The 18,078-nt window shown below is 58.7% G+C and overlaps 2 protein-coding genes and 1 pseudogene across 5 annotated transcripts in view; 1 reads left to right on the top strand and 2 right to left on the bottom strand.

Moving 5' to 3' along the window:
- The window catches only part of XAB2 (XPA binding protein 2), a 202,005-nt gene extending 198,008 nt beyond the window's left edge, over positions 1–3,997 (top strand). The window contains exon 20 of the mRNA XM_065654916.1: positions 3,988–3,997. The gene's annotated coding sequence lies outside the window, so the exon portion shown is untranslated. The remainder of the gene's footprint in view (positions 1–3,987) is intronic.
- The window catches only part of WIZ (WIZ zinc finger), a 50,659-nt gene continuing 32,931 nt past the window's right edge, over positions 351–18,078 (bottom strand). For 2 of the 4 annotated variants that reach the window (XM_065655036.1, XM_065655037.1), the window contains 7 exons: positions 8,742–8,906; positions 6,588–7,076; positions 4,517–5,029; positions 3,300–3,830; positions 2,516–2,944; positions 1,662–1,857; positions 351–1,505 (listed from right to left, as the gene is read on the bottom strand). In XM_065655036.1, coding sequence (XP_065511108.1) covers positions 1,337–1,505; positions 1,662–1,857; positions 2,516–2,944; positions 3,300–3,830; positions 4,517–5,029; positions 6,588–7,076; positions 8,742–8,906 — 2,492 coding nt within the window. In that variant the 3' untranslated portion in view covers positions 351–1,336. Of the gene's footprint in view, positions 1,506–1,661; positions 1,858–2,515; positions 2,945–3,299; positions 3,831–4,516; positions 5,030–6,587; positions 7,077–8,741; positions 8,907–12,519; positions 12,644–18,078 lie in introns of those variants that run through there. The other 2 variants (XM_065655038.1, XM_065655039.1) reach the window with 2 other exon arrangements.
- Positions 13,685–13,803, bottom strand: LOC136001017 (5S ribosomal RNA; annotated as a pseudogene).

Here is an 18,078-nt window from a genome sequence, read left to right as displayed (position 1 = left end):
GGCGTCCCCATTTCCAGGGGTCAAGGTCACATCCCGACCCCGGTGTCCCCTTTAGGACACCCCATTGTGACCCTGATGTCCCCACATCCCAGGACATGGGGTCACATCCTGACCCCATTGTCCCCATTTCCAGGGTCAAGGTCACATCCTGACCCCATTGTCCCCATTTCCAGGGTCAAGGTCACATCCTGACCCCGCTGTCCCCGTTTCCAGGGTCAAGGCCACGACCCACCCCCTTGTGCCTTTAAACCTCACCTAAAACCACCCGAATCGTCCCCAAAAACGCGTCCCCACCCCCCCCGGGGACGTCCCCTTCCCAACATTCCGGGTACCAGAGACTCCCCCCGACGTCATTTCCAGAAGAATTTAATCCATCGTCCCATATTCCCGGGTACAAGAATCACCAGAATGTGCCCCAAAAATAATTGGAAATAAAAAAAAAAAAAAAAAAAAGAAAAAAAAAAAAAGAAAAAAAATTTAAACATTAAAATTCCTTCCGAAATTTGGAAGTTTGGGGGGGGATTTCCAAATAAAAGTGAATATTTCTTATTTCTACACAAATCTAGATTTTAAAAAAGTCGGGTCTATGGAGCTAGATGAGGAAAAACTGGGGAAAATAAAGAAATAACGAAGTAACCGGGGGGGGCTGAGCTGAACCTCCCGGCGCCGCCGATTCCGGGTGCGAATCTGGGAATTTCCCGGGAATTTTCCAGGAATTTCCCAGGAATTTCCAAGAATTTCCCAGGAATTTTCCGCCTCCCACTGGAGGTTTTTTATTTTCTCCGGTGAAATTCGAGGGGAATCGGCACCGGGGGGAAAAACGGTGAATCCGGTGTGATTTTTTTTTTTTTGCCGCGGTGGAAAAGCGGGAGGAAAGCGGCAGCTTTTTTTGGTTTTTGGTGTGGGAAAAGGGGATTTTGGGCAACATGCAACCCTGGAACCGAGGGATTCCGACATCTACGCGAGACTAAATTCCATCGTCGCCTATGGAAAAAAAAAAAAAAAACCAAACAAAAATCGAATATACATTAAGTCTAAGGGTCATATACAAAATCCACAGAGTTTTCCCCGGAATTCCCCGGCGGTTCCGCCCCCGTCGCCGCCGGTGAAGGCGACACCGTTTGTTCTTTGGGTTCAAAAAACGGGATTTTGGGGTGCGAGGAGGTGGGGGGATCCCCGGGGGGGATCGGTGAGATCCGTGTAGTGCTCGGGGCTGCCCCCCACCCCCCAAATTGGGGGTAAAAAGGGGGGAAATGCAGCGGTTGCTCCCCCCTTTTTTCCCCAAAAACCAAGGAACTGCGGGCGCGGGGAGGAGGTTTCGGTGCCGCCGGTGCCGTTACTGAGCCTCGGCGAGGGGAGGGGGCGGCTCGGGGGCCGGGGGAGCTTCGCCCCCCCCCAGCAATGGATCCGTTTTGGAGAAATTCATTTCGAGGATGTGGTGCTGGAGGTGCCGGACCCACTGCTCCTGGATGGACAGCGGGCCCTGGAATTCCATCTCGCAGAACCTGCGGAAAAATCGGCGTCAGCGCGGGAATCGCCGCTTTTTTAATGGTGGGGGGGGGAGCCCCCGAAAAGCAGAATTGCGGGGAAATCGGTGATTCCGGATGGAATTTTAATTCCGGGTGGGATTTTGTCGCCGTCCCGTCCCGGGGTGTCCCTACCTGCACTTGAGGGTGTAGATGTTCCCCACGAACTTGACCAGGGAGGTTTGGGGGGGTCGCGGGACCAGGGAGGGCACGGGGCGCACGCGGGGAGGGGGCGGCTGCCGTGGCTCCTCCAGCTTGGGTGGGAATTCGGCGCCGTCCTTGTCCCGGCGCAGGGGGGGATCCAGGGAACGGGGCTGGCGCCGCTCGAACTCTGGGCGGGGAGAATGGGGGGGGTTAGAGCGGGGTGGGGGGTTTAATTGGGGACAGAGGAGTTTGGATTGGGGTGTGGGGGGCGTTGGATCGGGGTGGGGGGATTAGATTGGGGTGGAGGGGTTAGATTGGGGTGGGAGGTTTGGATTGGGGTGGGGGGGTTAGATTGGGGTGGGGGATTTAATTGGGGTGGGGGATTTAATTGGGGTGGGGGGGTTAGATTGGGGTAGGGGATTTAATTGGGGTGGGGAGTTTAATTGGGATGGGGGGTTAGATCAGGGTGGGGTGGGTTTGGATTGGGGTGGGGGGGTAGATAGGAGTGGGGGGATTAGATTGGGGTGGAGGGGTTAGATTGGGGTGAGGGGTTTAATTGGGGTGGGGGGTTTAATTGGGGTAAGGGGTTTAACTGGGGGGAGGGGGTTTAATTGGGGTGGAGGGAGTTTAATTGGGGTGGAGGGAGTTTAATTGGGGTGGAGGGAGTAGATTGCGGTCAGGGGTTTAATTGGGGTGGGGAGGGTTAGACCAGGTTGGGGGTGGTTTAGACCAGGGTGAGGGGCTTTAGACCGGGCTGGGGGGCGTTTAGACCGGGCTGGGGGGGGTTTAGACCAAGGTGAGGGGGTTAAGACCAGGCTGGGGGGCTTTAGGTCCCCCCAACTCACTGCTGATGTTGGATCGTTGATGCTCCTCCAGCTTCACAAGCGAGAGCGGGGAGGTGACCAGGGGCCTTTCGGTGCCGCTCCCCCCGTCCAGCAGCTTCCCGGCATCGCCATGCGCCAAATCTCCCGGCAAGCCCTTCCCCAGGAGCGCGACGGCGCCGCCTTGGAGCCCCAGCGGCACCCGGCGAGCGCCGCCGGCGTGCGCCGAGTTCCGGAACTTCTTGGTGAAGGGCCGACCCCCCTGGATGTAACTCCGGTAGGCGCCGGCTTTTTGCGGGCGGTGCCGGATCCACTCGCTCAGCGTCTCGATGGGGGAGCCGTTGACGCACCACTCGGTGACGCCGAATTGCCGGAGATGGGCCCGCGCGTGGCTGGCCAGGGCTTTGCGGTTCTCAAAGTAGAGGCCGCAGAGCTCGCAACAGGCTTCGGTGGCTGGGTGGGGGGGGACAAAAAAATACATGGGGGTGAGCGGAGACGCGGCACCAAGACGGTTCCACCCACGGAGACATTTCCCCCCACGCCGGATCCTTTCCTGCCCTGGGATCCCTCTGGGGAAGCCGGAAATTCTGGGAAATTCTACAAATTCTGGAAATTCTCCTCATTTTCCAGCTCCTCCGGGGGTCTGGGTGGGGGAGGCCGCTCCACAAAATCAGGGAAATTCGGCTCAAGGGGAAACAACGGCCCCAAATCTCCGCTCCCCACGCGCTTGGCTGCGCCCCACACACCAAATCGCTCGGCCAGGGGGTGACAGCGCGTTTCCCCCCGCCCCGTTCCGTCCCCCACTCACACGTGTGCGCGTGTTTCTCGTGCGCGGCCTTGGCCTTGAAGGGCAGCTCGCTCTGGACGAACGCCTTGTGCTTCACGTCGCCGGGAGGCCCCAACCGATCGTCCGGCAGCGGCCGCTTGGCTGATAACGGTGTCAGGAACCCGCTCGGGGTTTTGGCGCTCAGCGGCACCAGCGTGATGTCCCGGCTGAGCGAGGCCGCGCCGGGACCCGGCTTCCCCGGCCGCCCGCCCAGCATGGGCAGCCCCAAGCCCTGCAGGAGTTTGCCGGGGGATTTGGGCTCCGGCCCGTCCTCCCCGATGGATTTAGGGGGTTCGATGGCGGCGGGGTGCGGTTCTTTCTTGATAGCGCACGGTTTGGTTTTCTTTTTGAGGATCTCGCGCAGGGTGTCGATGGGGGAACCGTTGACCGACCACTCGGTCACCCCCATCTGGCGCAGGTGGGAGCGCGCGTGGCTCGACAAACCTTTGCGGTTTTCGAAATATTCGCCGCAGAACTCGCAGCGGATGTCGCGCACCGGGTCGGCTCGGGAGGCTGCGGGGAGAAAAAATCAGCTTTAACGCCCCTCTGGGTGCTCAAACCCCCCAAAACCATGACCCATGGAGGGTGACGTGGCTCCCCCCGCCCCCTGTGTCCCCATCCCAGTACAAAACCACGACCCACGGAAGATGACGCAGCTCCCCCAGCCCCCCGTGTCCCCATTCTGGTACAAACCCACGACCCATGGAAGACAATGCAGCTCCTCTGGCCCCCCATGTCCCCATCCCGGTGCAAAACCACGACCCACGGATGATGATGTGGCTCCCCCAGCCCCCCGTGTCCCCATCCCGGTGCAAAACCACGACCCACGGATGATGATGTGGCTCCCCCAGCCCCCCGTGTCCCCATCCTGGTGCAAAACCACGACCCACGGATGATGATGTGGCTCCCCCAGCCCCCCGTGTCCCCATCCTGGTGCAAAACCACGACCCACGGATGATGATGTGGCTCCCCCAGCCCCCCGTGTCCCCATCCTGGTGCAAAACCACGACCCACGGATGATGATGTGGCTCCCCCAGCCCCCCGTGTCCCCATCCTGGTGCAAAACCACGACCCACGGATGATGATGTGGCTCCCCCAGCCCCCCGTGTCCCCATCCCGGTGCAAAACCACGACCCACGGAAGGTGACGCAGTTCCCCCAGACCCCGTGTCCCCACGGCGGTGACACCCAAGGACTCACAGAGGTTGAGGGGCGACATGTCCTCCCGGGGGGCCCAGGCGGGGTCCGAGGGGTGCAGCTCCCCGTGGAGTCCTCCCGCCATCATCTCCCGCTTGATTTCCATCCGCAGCTGATCTTGTTTGAGTTTCTTCTGCAAGGAGGGAGGAGAAAGGCCTGGAAACATCTTGCGGGCGGTGGGAGGTGGGGACGAGGTAGGAGAAGCCCCCATGGGGCTGCAGGGTGGCTGGACCTTCTTGCCGAGGGCGGGGATGTGAATGTCGCCGGCGCCGCGCGGTTCCAAAGGTCCCAGGAGGGTCTTGGTCATGGATTTGGGGCCGGGAGCGGAGGGGTTGTGCTGGGTCCGGCGTTTGAGGATCTCGCGCAGGGTGTCGATGGGGGAGCCGTTCACGTACCACTCGGTCACCCCCATCTGGCGCAGGTGGGAGCGCGCGTGGCTCGACAAACCTTTGCGGTTCTCGAAGTATTCGCCGCAGAACTCGCAGCGGATGTCGCGCACCGGCTCCGACCCCGAGGCTGCGGAGAGAGGGAGAGGAAAGAGAGATCGGCGTCGGTCGGACAGACGGACGCAGCCAGAGCCGGTCACTGGACGCACAAATGATGAAGAGGAGGAGGATGACGACATGGGAAGAGGTTTCACCACCAAAAACAAGGAGCAACCTGAACCGCGCAGCGTCCCGGGGGAGAAACGCGGCTTCCCCGGCCTCGCCGTGGAGGGGAAACCATCAGCGCTGGGCGGGATGGGGAAACTGAGGCACATCCCTGCCGGGAACTGGAACAAAACCCCACCCGTGCAGCAAAGGAGCCTCGAGGGGGATGATTCTGGGGATGTCAGCGCAGGCGGGACGTGTCCAGCCGCTCCCCAGCACCGCGTGGCGTCCCTGACGGCGACACGGCCGAGCGGGGCGGCTTGAGCAAGCATTTCCAACCAAATCGGACTTTGGGCGCTGCCGGAGCAACGCCAGGAAGGGATACAGAGCGGGAGCGGCAGCACCGCGGCAGCCGGCATGGCTGCAGCTTCTCGGCCGGTGAAGGGGAAAGATGAGATTGGCCACATGCTCCTGATGTCGTTTGGGATCCGTTGGCCGGATCCTCGTGCCGCGGTTTGGGATCCGTCGGCCGGATCCTCGTGCCGCGGTTTGGGATCCGTCAGCCGGATCCTCGTGCCGCGGTTTGGGATCTGTCGGCCACTTGTCTGGTCCTACGGCTTCATTAGCAGGCAGCCCTAACGACGAGGAATCGCGGCAGCGGCTCCAAGATGAGCACAAAGCGTTTTCCTGCTGCTGCTCCAAGCATTCAAGGGGCTGCGAGGACGCACCGGGGCCAAACGCAGCGTCTTCCTTCACCGGTGGAGAACCGGCACCGGTTTTGCCATCCTTGCGGTTTTCCGGCTCGGGAAGAGCGAAGCAGCGGCCGGGCTGGGGTGATTTCACAGCCCGATGGCTCCAAAACCCTCGCGGGGGCATAAAACCCCCGGCCGAGGGAGTTCAGGGGGTCTCAGCTCCCCGAGGAGGGATGAGCCGCCGCAGTTGCTGCCGCTACCGCAGGAAAAATCCCCAAAAATCCCACCAGGGAAGGTGATATTGGTGAAATTGGTGCCAGCGGCGGGACAGGCTCGCGGGGCACAAGGATGAAGAATTAACGAGGCAGAGAAGCCAAACGGCGCTTTGTGCTGGTGACAAAGAGGCTCCCGGAAGGTGCCAAGAGCCGGGAAAAGCGTTTTGGTCCCGAGGTCACAGAATAAGTCACCGGTGGAGCTTGGGGACAACATGGGACGTGGCGGGGACAGCGTTGGGGTCCCCAGGGCTGCAATGGGGCCTCCCCGAGGCGGCGGGGACCGGCCAAACCCACCGTTTTGGTGCGGGCTGTGCCGGACGGAGCCGGTGAGGGAAGGGGGAAGAGACACGAAGGGCTCCGGGGGCGGAAAATCAGCGATTTTCTCGAAATCCCCACTCGGGGCAGAGAAACCCCCCGGATAATCGCGACGGGGCGGCGTGTGTCCCCCCGGCATGGCCGTTACCGAAGGCCGGGAGAAGCCGCGGAAGGGAAAAGAGCAAAAAGCACAGAAACTCACTTAAATTGAGGGGTCCTTCCTCCTCCTGCGGCCACTGCGCCTTCGGGGAGCTCTGCAGGGGGCTCAGCGGCAGCTTGGAGCTTTTCTCCTCGGGGTTTTTGGGCGACGGGGACCCCGAAAGAGCCGGCGGCACCTTCTTGAGGCCGGGGGAGCCCGGGCGGGCGAGGGTTTTGGCGAAGCCGGGCGGGGATTTAATGGCTTTGTTGAGGGGAGCGTCGGGCGGGCGCTCGGCGGCCTTGGCGAGCGGCAGCAGCGCCGGGCGGGGGGCGGAGGCGTCTTTGGGGGGTTTTTTGCCCAGCGGGGGGGAGATGGGGCCGCCGTCGGGTTTGGGTTTGTGCTTCATGAGCTCGTAGAGCAGGTCGATGGGGGCGCCGCTGCTCTCGGACTCGGCCACGCCGAGCTGGCGCAGGTGGGAGCGCGCGTGGCTCGACAGGCCCTTGCGCGTCTCGAAGCAGGCGCCGCACACCTCGCACGTCGTCAGGCTCGGGGCTGCGCGTTCCAAAGGGAAAAAGAGACGGTTTGCAAAGGAGAAAGACATTTGAAGGAGAGAGAGAGCAGAAAAACGTAACGAAAAAGAGAAAGCGATTAAAGAAAAGGAGAGGTTTTAAAAAGAGAAACTTCGAAAAAGAGAAACTTCGAAAAGAGAAACTTCAAAAAAGAGAAACTCTTAAAAGAGAAATTTGAAAAAGGGAAATTTTTAAAAGAAAGACTTTTTTGAAAGAGAAATTTTAAAAATAAAGAAAAATTTTTTAAAAGAGAAACTGGAAAAAGAAATTTTTAAAAAGAGAAAGAAATTTGTAAAAAAGAGAAAGAAATTTTAAAAAGAGAAAGAAATTTTAAAAAGAGAAAGAAATTTTTAAAAGAGAAAGAAATTTGTAAAAAAGAGAAAGAAATTTGTAAAAAAGAGAAAGAAATTTGTAAAAAAGAGAAAGAAATTTTAAAAAGAGAAAGAAATTTTAAAAAGAGAAAAGAAATTTTAAAAAGAGAAAAGAAATTTTAAAAAAAGAAATTTTAAAAAGAGAAAAGAAATTTTAAAAAGAGAAAGAAATTGAAAAAGAAATTTTTAAGAGAAAGAAATTTTTAAAAAGAGAAATTGAAAAATAAGAGAAATTTTTAAAAGAAAAAAATTTTAAAGAGAAATTTTAAAACGAGAAATTAAAATAATTTTTAAAGAGAAAGACATTAAAAGAATGTTTTTTAAAAAGAGAAATAAAATTTTAAGAGAAATTTTTAAAGAGAAAATTTTTTGAAAAGAAATTTTTTAAAAGAAAAATTTCAAAAAGATAAAGAATTTTTTTTAAGAGACAAATTTTAAAGAGAAAGAATTTTTAAAAAGAGAAAGATATTTTGAAAAAAGAGAAATAAATTCAAGAAAAAGAGAAAAATTTAAAGAGAAAGAAATTTTAAAAGAAATAAAATTTTAAGAGAGAAAAAATGTAAAAAAGAGAAAGAAATTTTAAAAAGGAAATTTTAAAAACGAGAAAGATATTAAAAACAAGAGAAAAATTTAAAAAATATAAACAAATTTAAAAAAAGAAAAATTTCAAAAAGAGAAAAAATTTAAAAGATCAAGAAATTTTTTAAAAGAGAAAATTAAAAAAAATTTTTTAAAAGAAAATTTTTTAAAAGAGAATGTTTGAAAAATAGAAAGACACTTTACAAAAGAGAAATTTTTAAAAAGAGAAAGAAAATTAAAAAAAAAAATTTTTAAACAGAAAGAAATTAAGAAAAATAAGAAGGAAATTTAAAAAAAAACCCAACAGAGCCTGATTTTCTCTCTCCGGGGTGTTTTCCAGGGTGGTTTTGGAAGTTTTGCCCACGGTTCGGTGAGGGAGGGGGGGGGTCTCACAGTGATCGTTTTAGGGGAACATCGTTAATTAGGAGGGGAACATTGTTAATTAGCAAGGGAAGGGTTGACTGGGGGGGTTTAAGACACGTCGCTCCTGGTGAGTTTTAAAAGCCGCTGAATGAAAAGCGTCGTGAAGCGGCAATACCGGGGGGCGGGGGGGGGCAACGCCGCCGCCTGGTTAATTAGAGGATTAATTAAGCAAAAGGACCTGAAAGTCCCCACCCGGCTTGTGTTAAACAAACACCTGCCGGGTTCCCCACGGCAACGACTGTTGGAAATGAGGAAAAATGGGGTAAAACACTCACTTTTGGGGTCCTGGGGCTCCGGTTTGCTCCCGGGCGGCTCCGGAGAGAGTTTGGTCCCGATGCGGGGGGGGGGCGGGTCCAGCTGCCCCCCGGGGGTGGGTTTTTTGGGGAGCGGGGGGGACCCCAACTCCATGGCCACCAAGTCGTCGTCCTCCGGAGCCAGGACTGCAAAAGAAGGACGTTGTCACCCCCCCGGTGGGTAAATGTCACCGAGTGGGGTCGTGGCGGGGGGTGAGGAGGATTTAAGGTGCTGTGCATGGGGCTGGGGGGGTTTAGGGGGGGACACGTGCCCTGGTGAGAGGTGACGACGTGATGGAGGGGTCGGGGGGGCTTGGGGACAGAGGATGGGGGGGTGGCAGGTCCCTGTCGGGGGGGAAGGTCCCTTGGAGGGGACGGTGGCGGTTCCAGGGACACACGGAGGTGGCAGCTCTTGGGGGGGGACACTGATGGTGGCACCTCCCTGGGGGGAAAGGGACACTGATGGTGGCATCTGCCTGGGGGGGTACAGATGAGGTGGCACCTCCCTACTCGGGGGGGTGACAGGGAAGGTGGCAGCTCCCCGTGGGGAAGGGGACACTGATGGTGGCACCTCCCTGTGCAGAGGGGACAGGGGAGGTGGCAGGTCCCTGTGGGGAAAGGGACAGGGACGGTGGCACCTCCCTGTGGGGAGGACACACTGATGGTGGCACCTTCCTTTTGGGGGAGGACAGGGACAGTGGCGTGACCCTGTGGGGAGGGGACATGGAAGGTGACAGCTCCTTGTGGGGAGGGGACACTGATGGTGGCACCTTGCTGTAGAGAGAACAGGGACAGTGGCATTTCCCTGTGAGGAGGGGACAGGGAAGGTGGCAGATCCCCATGGGGAAGGGGACACTGATGGTGGCACCTCCCTGCGCAGAGGGGACAGAGGAGGTGGCAGCTCCCTGTGGGGAGGGGGACACTGATGGTGGCAGCTTTCTGTCGGGGGGAAAACAGGGACAGTGGCATGTCCCTGTGGGGAGGGGACAAGGAAGGTGGCACCTCACTGTGGGGAGGGGACAGGGGAGGTGGCAGCTCCCTGTGGGGAAGGGGACACGGATGGTGGCACCTTGCTGTGGGGACAGGGGAGGTGGCAGCTCACTGTGGGGAGGGGACAGGGGAAGTGGCAGCTCCCTGTGGGGAAGGGGACACGGATGGTGGCACCTCCCTGCGCAGAGGGGACAGAGGAGGTGGCAGCTCCCTGTTGGGAAGGGACAGGGATGGTGGCACCTCCCTACCGGGGAGGGGACACTGATGGTGGCACCTCAATGTATGGGGGAGAACAGGGACAGTGGCATGTCCCTGTGGGGAAGGGGACATGGAAGGTGGCACCTCACTGTGGGGAGGGGACGGGGGAGGTGGCAGCCTCCTGTGGGGAAGGGGACACTGATGGTGGCACCTCGCTATGGATGGGAGGACAAGGGAGGTGGCAGTTCCCTGTGGGGAGGGGACAAGGAAGGTGGCAGCTCTCTGCTGGAAGGGAGATGGGGAAGGTGGCAGCTCCCTGTGGGGAAGGGGACACGGATGGTGGCATCTCACAGTGGGGAGGGGACAGGCAACGTGGCAGCTCCCTAGGGGAGGGGGACACTGATGGTGGCACCTTGCTGTGGGGACAGGGGAGGTGGCAGCTCGCTGTGGGGAGGGGGACACTGATGGTGGCAGCTTTCTGTCGGGGGGAAAACAGGGACAGTGGCATGTCCCTGTGGGGAGGGGACAAGGAAGGTGGCACCTCACTGTGGGGAGGGGACAGGGGAGGTGGCAGCTCCCTGTGGGGAGGGGACACGGATGGTGGCACCTCACTGTGGGGAGGGGACAGAGGAGGTGGCAGCTCCCTGTGGGGAAGGGGACACGGATGGTGGCACCTTGCTGTGGGGACAGGGGAGGTGGCAGCTCACTACCACGGAGGGGACAGCAATGGTGGCACCTCCCTGTGGGGATGGGGACACTGATGGTGGCACCTCACTGTGGGTGGGAGGACAAGGGAGGTGGCAGTTCCCTGTGGGGAGGGGACAAGGAAGGTGGCAGCTTCCTGCTGGGAGAGAGATGAGAAGGTAGCAGCTCCCTGTGGAGAAGGGGACACGGATGGTGGCACCTCGTATTGGGGAGGGGACAGGGGAGGTGGCAGCTCCCTAGGGGAGGGGGACACTGATGGTGGCACCTCGTTGTGGGGACAGGGGAGGTGGCAGCTCCCTAGGGGAGGGGGACACTGATGGTGGCACCTTGCTGTGGGGACAGGGGAGGTGGCAGCTCCCTAGGGGAGGGGGACACTGATGGTGGCACCTTGCTGTGGGGACACGGGAGGTGGCAGCTTTCTGTCAGGGGGAGAACAGGGACAGTGGCATGTCCCTGTGGGGAGGGGACAAGGAAGGTGGCACCTCGCTGTGGGGAGGGGACAGGGGAGGTGGCAGCTCCCTGTGGGGAAGGGGACACGGATGGTGACACCTTGCTGTGGGGACAGGGGAGGTGGCAGCTCACTACCACAGAGGGGACAGCAATGGTGGCACCTCCCTGTGGGGATGGGGACACTGATGGTGGCACCTCACTGTGGGTGGGAGGACAAGGGAGGTGGCAGTTCCCTGTGGGGAGGGGACAAGGAAGGTGGCAGCTTCCTGCTGGGAGAGAGATGAGAAGGTAGCAGCTCCCTGTGGAGAAGGGGACACGGATGGTGGCACCTCGTATTGGGGAGGGGACAGGGGAGGTGGCAGCTCCCTGTGGGGAGGGGGACACTGATGGTGGCACCTCATTGTGGGGACAGGGGAGGTGGCAGCTCCCTGTGGGGAGGGGGACACTGATAGTGGCACCTCATTGTGGGGACAGGGGAGGTGGCAGCTCCCTGTGGGGAAGGGGACACTGATGGTGGCACTTCACTGTGGGGAGGGGACAGGGGAGGTGGCAGCTCCCTAGGAGAGGGGGACACTGATGGTGGCACCTTGCTGTGGGGACAGGGGAGGTGGCAGCTCGCTGTAGGGAGGGGGACACTGATGGTGGCAGCTTTCTGTCGGGGGGAAAACAGGGACAGTGGCATGTCCCTGTGGGGAGGGGACAAGGAAGGTGGCACCTCGCTGTGGGGAGGGGACAGGGGAGGTGGCAGCTCCCTGTGGGGAAGGGGACACCGATGGTGGCACCTCGTTGTGGGGACAGGGGAGGTGGCGGCTCCCTACCACGGAAGGGACACCGATGGTGGCACCTCCCTGCCAGGGAGGGGACAAGGGAGGCGGCAGCTCCCTGGGTGGGGGGAGGATGGGGATGGGACAGGGAAGGCGGCAGCTCCTGCCAGAGCGGGGCCGGTGGGGGGACCCTTGGCCGCCCCGCCCGGGCCCGGGGTCACGTTGGGCGCTGCCCCGGCCCCACGGGCCGCCGCTTCCCAAGCCGGGGCGGTGCCGGCATTTGCATCCCCCCCCTCCCCGGATCGTGTCCCGTCCCCCCCCGCAGCCTCTCCCAGGGGGGCGGGGAGGCGGGAAACGGGCTCCCCCTCCCCCCGCTGACAGAACGAGCGGTCGGGCCGGGCCCGGGGGTCCCGCCGGGGGCCCGGGAGGGACAAAGCGAGGCCGGGGAACGGACAAAGGAGGGCGGCGGCTCCGCGACAGGCGCTTCCGCCGGGCTCCCCGCGCTGTTCCCCGGCAGGGCCGGGCCTGGAAGCGGCGGCGGCCCCGGGCCGGGCCCAGCGCTGCGGCGGGGCCTGGGGGGGGGGGGGGGATGGGGGGGGGGGCCGCGGTTGGGCCCGGCGGGGCGGGGCCGGCGGAGGAAAAGGGGCGCTCACCCGGCTCGGGCGCCGCCTCGGGCTCGGGTTCGCCGTCCCCACCCCGGTCCCGGTCCCGGGGTCGCGGCGCCGCCGCCGCTTTTGTCACTTTGGGCTGCGAGGAGGTGGAGGCCGCCATCTTGGCTCCGGCACATGCGGGGCGGCCGCCAGGCGGCCAGGCCGAGCGCCGAGCGGCGCGCGCGCGCCGCGCCAGGCCGAGCGGTCGAGCGCCGAATTCCCAGAATGTCAGGGGTTGGAAGGGAGCTCGGCAGCTCATCCAGCCCGATCCCAGATGAGGTTACACAGAAGCAGGCGGGTTGGAATGATCCAGAGGAGGAGACTCCACAGCCTCCCTGGGCAGCCTGGGCCGGGCTCTGGCACCCTCGCCGGGAAGAAGTTTCTTCCCATCTTGAAGCGGAACCTCCTGTGTTCCAGTTTGCACCCGTTGCCCCTTGTCCTGTCGCTGTTGTCACCAACGGCTCCATCCTCCTGACGCTCCCCCTTTCCATATTGACAACCATTAATGTCACCCCTCAGTCTCCTCTTCTCCAGCTCAGAGCCCCAGCTCCTCAGCCGTTCCCACACGGGAGCTGCTCCACTCCCTCCAGCATCTTCGTGGCTGCGCTGGGCTCTCCCAACAGTTCCCTGTCCTTGGACTGAGGGGCCAGAACTGGACACAATATTCCAGATGCGGCCTCACCAGGGCAGAGCAGAGGGGCAGGAGAACCTCTCTGACCTACTGACCACCGCCCCTGTAATCCCCCCAGGTCCCACTGGCCTTCCTGGCCACAAGGGCCCAGCGCTGACACAGCCCACAGCACCCGGTGTTCCCAGCTGGTCACCCATCCAAGCACTAACCAGGCCCGACCCTGCTTAGCTTCTGAGATAGGATCCAGCGCTGGCTCAGCCCACAGCACCCGGTGCTCCCAGCTGGTCACCCATCCAAGTACTAACCGGGCCCGACCCTGCTTAGCTTCCCAGATTGGGCATTCTCAGGGTGCTATGGTTGTATATATTTTATATATATATATGTTTCCCGAGTATATCCTCATAGTATCTGAACTAAACCCTTTTTTCAAAGGCAGAATAGAGAGAAGGAGAATCTCCCTGGACCTACTGACCACCCCCCTTCTAACCCCACCAGGTCCCACTGGCCTTCCTGGCCACAAGGGCCCAGCGCTGGCTCAGCCCACAGCACCCGGTGCTCCCCGCTGGTCACCCATCCAAGTACTAACCGGGCCCGACCCTGCTTAGCTTCTGAGATCAGACGAGATCAGGCGTTCTCAGGGTGCTATGGCTGCATATATTTTATATATATATATGTATGTATGTATATATATATGTTCCCCAAGTATATCCTGATAGTATCTGAACTAAACCCTTTTCTCAAGGGCAGAGTAGAGGGGCAGGAGAACCTCTCCGACCTACTGACCACCCCTCTTCTAATCCCCCCCAGGTCCCATTGGCCTTTCTGGCCACAAGGCCCATTGCTGGCTCATGGTCACCCTGCTGTCCCCCAGGTCCCTTTCCCCTGCACTGCTCTCTAATTTGGAAACGGAGAGAAAAACCCCCACGGCGGGGGGGAGATGGGGCGAGCGCCGAGTGATCGAGCGGGGACAGGGGGGCTCCATGGCGGGGACCAGGTCCCGGTTACCGGAGCAGGGCTCAGTTCTCACCCAGCCCCATGGGGCTCCCCTGGCCCCACGGGCACCCAGGGGGTCTGGTTGTCCCCTGACCCCCAGTCCCGTTAACCGGAGACTCACAGAATCATTTTGGGTGGCGAAACCCCTCAATCTCGTCAAGTCCAACCATAACCCAACACAGTCACCAACCCACGTCCCCAAGAACCTCCTCTGTTCACCCCTCCAGGGATGGCGACTCCAGCACTGCCCTGGGCAGCCTGTTCCAACGCCCCACAGCCCTTTGGGGAAGAAATTACCCCAAATTTCCAGCCTCCCCTGGTGCAACTTGAGGCCGTTTCCTCTTGTCCCGTCGCTTGTTCCTGGGGAGCAGAGCCCGACCCCCCTTCGGCTCCGAGCTCCTTTCAGAGAACACAAGGTCTCCCCTCAGCCAACCTGGGGGGTTCACCCTGGAGAAATTCAGGCTAAAAATTCAGCTCGGGCTGAAAATTCAGGCTCAAACCCAACGTACAGGCTCTCCGTGGCGCTGCCAACCGTCGGAAACGTCCCAAGAAAAGACGATACGGGGGGAACGGGCGGCGTGGGAGGGAGGGAAGGGAAGCAGGAGGCCAGCGGGAGCTTCTCCGTAACCTGGAACTCGAGAAGGGAATCAAAGAGGCTGGAAAGTAGGTCAGGCTGCGAGCACAGAAGGAACAGGCACGGAGGAAAAAAAAAGATCAGAAAAAATGACAAAAGGAGAGCGTGACCTGAGAACCGTGACGCCAGGAGCGGCCGCGGTGAGCCGGGAGGGAGGTGGCGGCACCTCCAGCCCTCCCCAAACTCAACGGGACCCAACTTGGCTTGGAGGGCGACCTTGGTGGCACTTGGGGACCTCCAGAAGGTTTTTTTAACCTCCGTTTGTCCGCGATTAATGCGGCCGCCGCGGGAGGACGGGAAGGACAAAAGGCCACGTCTACAAAGCCTCGATTCCTTGGCGGGGTGAAACCACAATTAACCGGGGGAAGCGAAGGTCAGGGTGGAAATCGGAGCCACCGCTGAGCTGTGCCAAGGTCTTGGCTCTAAGTAAAGTGTCGAGGAAGAAACGAAGCGCAAAAAACCCGCCATAAAATCTACAATAAACGTCCTTTTCCAGCGCTGGTTGTGCTGGTGGAAGAGCCTTCGCCTCCTCATCTCCTCCAGCCTCTCGCTGTGGTTGTCGCTGTCCCCGGCACCCCAAAGCCGTGGGGTCCTGGATAAAAAGAGATAGGAGAAGGAACCCAAGCGGCTGCGGGGTCTCTGCTACTTTTATCTCTGAGCAGGTCACCCCGGGACACCCCTAAAATCACTTTTGAACCCTTAATGCTCAGATCCCGTCCCTCTGTCACTCGTTGTTCACTGGAAGGAGCTCCCTGTGCTCCCCGTGTCCCGGCCCGGGGAGGGATCGGGGGGTTTTGGTTGATGAAGCTCAACGGGAGTCACGCGTGTCCCCTCACGGCCAAAGGGCCACCCGTGTCCTGGGACAGCGTGGCTGTGCTCCCACGTCTCAGGTGACCTTCACCTTCAGTCCTGAGGGCATTTTGGGGCTCCGTGATCTAAGGAGGACATAAAAATAGGATCATTTGTCCAAAGGAGATGGTGAACGGACTGGAAGGGTTCTGAGAAGCAGCTGAGGACACCGGGGTCGGTCACCCTTGAGAAGAGGAGACACAGAGGTGACCCCATGGCTGTTTGCAGCTTCCTCGCGGTGGGGAGCGGGTTGGGATGGGGAATCGTTCCCTGAGCTCAGGGCATCCAACCGACCCTCTCCCTCCCCTAAAAACATCCAACCGACCCTCTCCCTCCCCTAAAAACATCCGACCGACCCTCTCCCTCCCCTAAAAACCCAAGGAATCATTCCCTGAGCTGAGGGCATCCAACCGACCCTCTCCCTCTCCTTAAAACATCCGACCGACCCTCTCCCTCTCCTAAAAACCCAGAGAATCATTCCCTGAGCTCAGGGCATCCAACCGACCCTCTCCCTCCCCTAAAAACATCCGACTGACCCTCTCCCTCTCCTAAAAACCCAGGGAATCATTCCCTGAGCTCAGGGCATCCAACCGACCCTCTCCCTCCCCTAAAAACATCCGACTGACCCTCTCCCTCTCCTAAAAACCCAGGGAATCATTCCCTGAGCTCAGGGCATCCAACCGACCCTCTCCCTCTCCTAAAAACATCCAAACAACCCTCTCCCTCCCCTAAAAACCCAAGGAATCATTCCCTGAGCTGAGGGCATCCAACCGACCCTCTCCCTCTCCTTAAAACATCCGACCGACCCTCTCCCTCTCCTAAAAATCTGGGGAATCGTTCCCTGAGCTCATAACATCCAACCGACCCCTTCCCTCCCCTAAAAACATCCAACCGACCCTCTCTCTCCCCTAAAAACCAAGGGAAACCTTCCCTGAGCTCACAACATCCAACTGACCCTCTCCCTCCCCTAAAAACATCCAACCGACCCTCTCCCTCCCCTAAAAACCCAAGGAATCATTCCCTGAGCTGAGGGCATCCAACCGACCCTCTCTCTCCCCTAAAAACCCAGGGAAACATTCCCTGAGCTCACAACATCCAACCGACACTCTCCCTCCCCTAAAAATCTGGGGAATAGTTCCCTGAGCTCATAACATCCAACCGACCCTCTCTCTCCCTTAAAAACCAAGGGAAACCTTCCCTGAGCTCACAACATCCAACCGACCCTCTCCCTCCCCTAAAAACATCCAACCGACCCCCTCCCTCCCCTAAAAACATCCAACCGACCCTCTCCCTCCCCCCAAAACATCCAACCGACCCTCTCCCTCCCCTAAAAACCCAGGGAATCATTCCCTGAGCTCAGGGCATCCAACCGACCCCCTCCCTCCCCTAAAAACATCCAACCAACCCTCTCCCTCCCCTAAAAACCCAAGGAATCATTCCCTGAGCTGAGGGCATCCAACCGACCCTCTCTCTCCCCTAAAAACCCAGGGAAACATTCCCTGAGCTCACAACATCCAACCGACACTCTCCCTCCCCTAAAAATCTGGGGAATAGTTCCCTGAGCTCATAACATCCAACCGACCCTCTCCCTCCCCTAAAAACATCCAACCGACCCTCTCTCTCCCTTAAAAACCAAGGGAAACCTTCCCTGAGCTCACAACATCCAACCGACCCTCTCCCTCCCCTAAAAGCATCCAACCGACCCTCTCCCTCCCCTAAAAACCAAGGGAAACCTTCCCTGAGCTCACAACATCCAACCGACCCTCTCCCTCCCCTAAAAACATCCAACCGACCCTCTCCCTCCCCTAAAAACATCCAATCGACCCTCTCCCTCTCCTAAAAACCCAGGGAATCATTCCCTAAGCTCAGGGCATCCAACCGACCCTCTCCCTCCTCCAAAAACATCCAACCAACCTTCTCCCTCCCCTAAAAACACCCAACCGACGCTCTCCCTCCCCTAAAGCCCCCGCGATGTCCTTCCAGAGGGCCAGACGGACGCCGTCGTCTCTGGCGCTGCGTGGGGTGGAAGCCAACGAGCCAATGAACGTTTCCTCCCCTCCCTCAACGGGGCGAAACGTCGCTATCGCCGCGCGGGAGCAGACAGAGAGGAGAAACGCGGGTTTGGGACAGTAAGAGAGACCGCGAGGAGTTAAATCCAGAAAAAGCCAGGAGAAGGAGGATGACGGCCACGAGTCGTTCGGAGGAGGATGCGATTGCCCAATGTGTCCCAGCGCCCGCCAAGAAGAACCACGTGTCCTGCGAGGCGGCTGCCAAGGGCTGCGGAGCCAGGAGATGCAAACGGCCTCACCGAAGAGCCAGGCCCGGCTTTCCAGGGGCGGCCACGGCAGCGGAGGCGCCTCCACCCGCCATAACCCGCGGGGAAAGGCACCGCGGGGCGCGGGGACCCGCCCGGGGAAAGCTCGGGAGCCGGAAAACAAAACGGTTTTCAGATTTT

The sequence above is a fragment of the Caloenas nicobarica genome, chromosome 36 (genome assembly GCF_036013445.1).
Source record: "Caloenas nicobarica isolate bCalNic1 chromosome 36, bCalNic1.hap1, whole genome shotgun sequence".
Lineage (NCBI taxonomy): Eukaryota > Metazoa > Chordata > Aves > Columbiformes > Columbidae > Caloenas > Caloenas nicobarica.
This window is presented reverse-complemented; position numbering and strand designations above follow the sequence as displayed.